The 5,146-nt window shown below is 42.2% G+C and overlaps 1 protein-coding gene across 1 annotated transcript; it reads right to left on the bottom strand.

Annotated features, from left to right (window-relative positions):
• Positions 1-268: 268 nt before the first annotated feature.
• LOC125517116 (ubiquitin fusion degradation protein 1 homolog) lies at positions 269-4,859 on the bottom strand. The gene is made up of 10 exons (XM_048682305.1): positions 4,637-4,859; positions 3,807-3,842; positions 3,364-3,441; positions 2,183-2,207; positions 2,068-2,100; positions 1,653-1,774; positions 1,438-1,568; positions 1,026-1,249; positions 683-924; positions 269-614 (listed from the first exon to the last, which is right to left on the bottom strand). Exons 2-10 carry the CDS (start codon positions 3,813-3,815, stop codon positions 525-527), a joined length of 954 nt encoding a protein of 317 aa, XP_048538262.1. The 5' UTR covers positions 3,816-3,842; positions 4,637-4,859; the 3' UTR covers positions 269-524.
• Positions 4,860-5,146: the final 287 nt, after the last annotated feature.

The following is a 5,146-nucleotide window of genomic DNA, read 5'->3' as shown; positions in this document are numbered from 1 at the left end:
CTTGTTTGTGGTGAACTAATCAGTAACGTCTAGCCAGGTTTTTTTTTTGGATTATGTACTTTTCTCACTTTAGAGCTAACAAGCTAAATCATTGTAACTGTCACTCGAATACATATCAACTAATCCTTGCTAAGAGCTCTTTTCCTTTAGAAGGACCTAATAAGTGGCATACGTGTGGCACTTATCATTTGGGGGTAAAATAAAGTTAAGAGCTATTTCCATCAAACAAGAAAAGTATGATCAACTAGAAACGTGCTGGTGCAGGAACTAACAGCGCAAACAAATGCAATGTGTAGTAACTCGCTAAGAATCCATGAACAGACATTGAAATACTTTGTACACATCAGCCAAACTGACCCACGGCGGCTGACATAAGGATCACAGTTGACAGAAAAGAAGCATTGGTAGTCCACCGAAAGATGCCCCAGCTCCCAAGGGATCAGGAAACTAAACAGTAGCTGACTGAACTCTTAGCCCTGATGATGTTTGTGACAGGAAGTGCTGATAAATACATACTCTGGCATTCAGCCCTTCAAGGAGTACTTCTTTCCCGTGAATGCTGAAAACTTCGGCTCCTCTTTCTTCGGATCCTCCTTTGCATCCTTGTCGGGCACCTGGCATTGATGCACAAGATGTTAAGATGACACTAGCGTTTAAAAGCTGCATGTTACAGAACACAAACCTTTTCTGTTCCTTTTGATGACTGGCTTCCACCAGAGCCAAAGACAAGCTTTCCTGTGGTTTTACGTGGCGCCGTGATCTGTGGTGTGGAGGCTGCTGAGGGCTGAACACTGTTGGTTGCATTAGCTTGTCGCTTTGCAGGCGAAGAGGATGATGCATCCAAATCTTTAGCAGGCTTCCCATCCAAGCGCCTTCCAGGACCAGTGAAGGGGCTGAACTTTGGTTCCTCCTCAACTTGAGCCTCTGCAACAGCAACATGCAGGTCCTTCCTTACTAATGAACGGCAAGATATATTGATGCATTCCACCAAAAGTTACCAGTTAAGCACGAAGCAAGAAAGCTACCTGCAGCAGGATCAGCGCTGGGAGGAGCAGTAGGTTTTGGTCGCTCAGGTTCCTTATAGTCAAGTGGTGGGGCAAAGTCAACCTCACAATCAGTCTCAATTATACTTATAGCACTGGCAGGCTTTGTTTCAACTATATCAATGTAGTACTTCTTGTTATTATATGCCACCATAATGCTGTCACCAGTGGTTAGACAAGAGTAGTTCCGCAAAGTTTTTTCCAAGCTGCAATAATGACATGAACAGGAAATTAGTATTCTTCCCTCGCAAAAAAAAGGAAATTAGTATTCTTAAGATCTCACACTACTCGTACAAGGAAACTCCAGTGACGGTGCAACAGACAACAGCCATAGCAAAATAAGGCAAAGAAGTTCCCAAGGAAAAGAAAATAGTTTTATCAGAACAATACTAACATTGCTTTGGGATTTGAAATGTCCAAGAAGTCAGTTGTATGAGGCTGCAGCTTCACATATGTGCCCTTTGGGAGGTTGGCATTTTTTATAAACACCATATCTCCTTCTTGCAAAAGAAGATTTTGCATCATCTGATGAGTACATGGTAGTTAGTTTGATTGAGATGATGGTATCACATAAAAGTAAGCGTGAAAATATCTTAAACCTGGGCCTACCCAGTATGGCATGTAGATCATCCCTTCTTCTGCAATGAACTCTAGGACACCACAGTGTGAAGTGCGTTCTGCTGCTGTGTTGCGTACTTCAAATAGCATAGGGTACTCAATATGCAGAGACGCTGCAGAGGAAGTAACATATATTTGAGAATTTAGCATAGTTCAAAAAAGCGCTAGGCGTTAATTGTGCGTTTTGCCACCGCCTTGCGCTTTTCTGATCAAAGCGCATGCTTATGCACAATTATGCGCAGTTATGTCCTAGCCGTTTTGATATCGCCTAGAGCCTAGGCGCACTTAAGCGCTCGCTTAGGCGCGCCTTCTTTAACTATGGAATTTAGTGGAAATAGTGCACAGAATAAACGCAGAAACAAAGTAAACTATCAACATATGCCTCTTACTAACACTGCCAACTTACCAAGACGATCAAGTGCCGAAGGTGGCATGATAACTGAAAGGAAAAAAGGTAATAATCATTTCAACTGCCAAAAGTAACTTAAAGACACAAGGAAATTAGTGAAGAGAGAGCATACTTTTGTCACCAGATTCAAGCTGTGGCTGCAAGGAAGGGTACAAAAGATCTTTCAGATAAATTCATGGAAAATAATACTTTACTTTGAAGAGTAATAATTCCGCTAGATTTAAAACGTATTTTCAGAACATGGGGGCAAAGGAGCACTTTATTTTGAACCCCCCAAAACAAGTGCTTAAAACATTCAAAAAAAATTGAATTTTTTTACATGAATATGCATGCATGTGGTCTAAGTACGTGTGAAATTTCGTTCAAAAAATTGTTGTATTGTACGCTGCAGAAAAAAGACAAAATTTCGGTCCAAAATAAAAAAAAAAACTGGCCCCAATTTGCATGTATTTTGTCTTTTTTGTATCTCTCGCATGGAGGCACGTATATTGGTGAAATTTTGGCACGCTATACTGCACTGCTATACATGCATGCACACAAAATTTTGGAATTTTTCAAGCCGTACAAATTCGTTTTTTGAACTTCAAAATAACGGGCACAAAGTACCCGTGTTTAGATATCAATTTTCGCGCTAGATTCTTCTATACATTAATGAGACAAGGCCGCAAAGTGAATGGAAACATGCTGACAGGCAGCATGTACTTAGTTACTGAGAAATCACTTTTTTAGTTGTCTCAACCAATAAATCATGTCAAAAAAAAAACCTATAAATCATGTTAACTAGGAACAGAAAGGGTCATAATCAGATGCTCAAGATTAAAAGCCGACAATCAAACACAGTTGAGAGGGAGAACAAAGAACATGTAGATATACAATTTCTAACCATTCCTTAACCAGACAGAAGCAATGCCACCAGAACATAGACGAGAAATCAGATTATAATACTCCAGAGAAAATACCGATCTCACATGATCCATGGAACTATAGAAGTGGATAATGCATGAAGACTCATGCATCAACACTGGGCAAAGTTTGTTTGTATTGGTACTGACTTGAACTAGAAAATAAAGATCTATATCAAAAGGATTGCAACTCCAAATTTACAACGCATCCATTATCATTTTTACTTGTTAAATTGCTTGCAATCAACATGTTATAACGTTGATTACAAATACGTATGAAAAGTATTCAAATTTTTCACATCAAATTACACTTCTGTATCACTACATTTTATATTTCAAGTTATCAAATGGGGTACATGGCAGGCACCTCATGAAAAGAAGATTCACATACCTTGTCAATAAAAGATGCAGGGTAGCAGCGATAGGTCTGCTCAAAAGTACTTCCACGGTAACCATAGCCTTCAAAATACTAGTCAAAACAAATAACTGTATTAGAACCATGCAACATGATTCAGCAATTGATGAAGCCATAGATAATTACTGGGAAACTATTCATGGCAAAAAGGTGCTGGTATGTCCAAAACTGTAACTGATTACCAAATGCATAGCAAAGATGCAAACTGATAACGAAGGCACGTACTAGCTCATAAATCCAGAAGATATCCATGGTTTGAGAATAACAACACATGTGGTACACAGATTAGTTGAATCTATGGCTAGTCGCCGACAAGTTCAATCAAGGAGTTTGTAGGTCTGAATTTCGATGATGTGCTCCTGAAGCTAACATAGTTCGAAACAGCTAATAGGAAGATCAAATTTGTCTAAAGGACTTACCATATTCATGGACAAGAAGGTTAACCCCTTTTGAACCTGCATATGAGGAACAGGAACATTTAATTAAAATGATGGTGAACATAAGCAGATAATACAATAACACAGTCACCCATAATCAATCTGGAAAAACGAACATTCAATCACACACTTTACTCATGACCCAGAAGACATGAGACCTATTCAAAACTGCTGATACACATTTGCAGACATTCGATGTTGATAAGCTGTAGTAGCTTCTAGGGGCCAGGAAAGAGGATCACAATATGGTGTAGTCAAGTTAATCAATTTGAGCCAAGACAACTAATCTTACGGGGACAAAGCTGCAATCAGGCTCCAAAGTCCAAACAATCAATTTCTACATGATATTAGATTTACAGATCCTACTGTACTACTATGAGTGAATAGGCCACAAATCCCAAAGGTTACTGACTTGCTGGAGGATAACCGGGGTAGCACTACTAACAAATTCTTCCAGAACATGCAGAGTCCACAGAGACAGAGTCAAGTAAATTACTACTCCGTAGCACAATATACTTCAACTAAATTAGCACAATACTACAGGGAGAGGTTGCTCGTCGTCAAAACGCATGAAAGAAAGAAAAAGGCTTCGTTTTTCTGTACTTGAGGGACGAACTGGCAGCAGGCGAGGGTATGCACGTAGTACGGATCTATCCGCTCAGGAGATCAGATTAGATTGACGATATGGCAATCGCATCGAAGCACGGACCGGTGCGGGAGCGAAATCGGGTGGAGGTACCGGAGAGATTGATCGGTGCCGGCAAAGGGTTAAAAGAGGCGGAGAAGCTGAGTCGAGGGTTACTGGTAAATACCTAAGCGCCGGTTCTCCGCTTGGCCGAAGAGGAGGCGGCGGCGGCGGCGGCGGTGGCGGCGTGGAGAAGAGTCGTCCTCGGTTCCGGCGGATGCGCTCGAGCTCAAGCGGGCGGAGGTAGGTTGGCTTCGATCGGAAGGAAGAAATGTGGAGGAGGCGAAGAATATAGGGGATGAGGAGGAAGAGGAACCGGGCTCCGAGTTGGGCTAGGCTTTCGACGTGTGCCTCCGGGCCGGACACAGCCTTCTCAGCATACCTGGCCAAACGGGCCGGCCCGGCCCATCGTAATCGTGCCTGGCCCGGCACGGCCCGCCAGGGCACGATTATTATACGGGCCGGGCCGGGCCGGGCCGCGTGCGGTGCCCCCAGGCCCAGGCACGTCCTTATGGGTGTATCTCGAAAAATCCTCCAGAATTTGTGTCTGAGTTAATAGACTCCACATCTGCAACATGGAACTTGGCGAAAGTGCAGCAGGTTTTTATGCCGATGGATATCCTTGTAATCTTGAGCA

This window comes from Triticum urartu, chromosome 6 (assembly GCF_003073215.2).
Source record: "Triticum urartu cultivar G1812 chromosome 6, Tu2.1, whole genome shotgun sequence".
Classification (NCBI taxonomy): Eukaryota; Viridiplantae; Streptophyta; class Magnoliopsida; order Poales; family Poaceae; genus Triticum; species Triticum urartu.
This window is presented reverse-complemented; position numbering and strand designations above follow the sequence as displayed.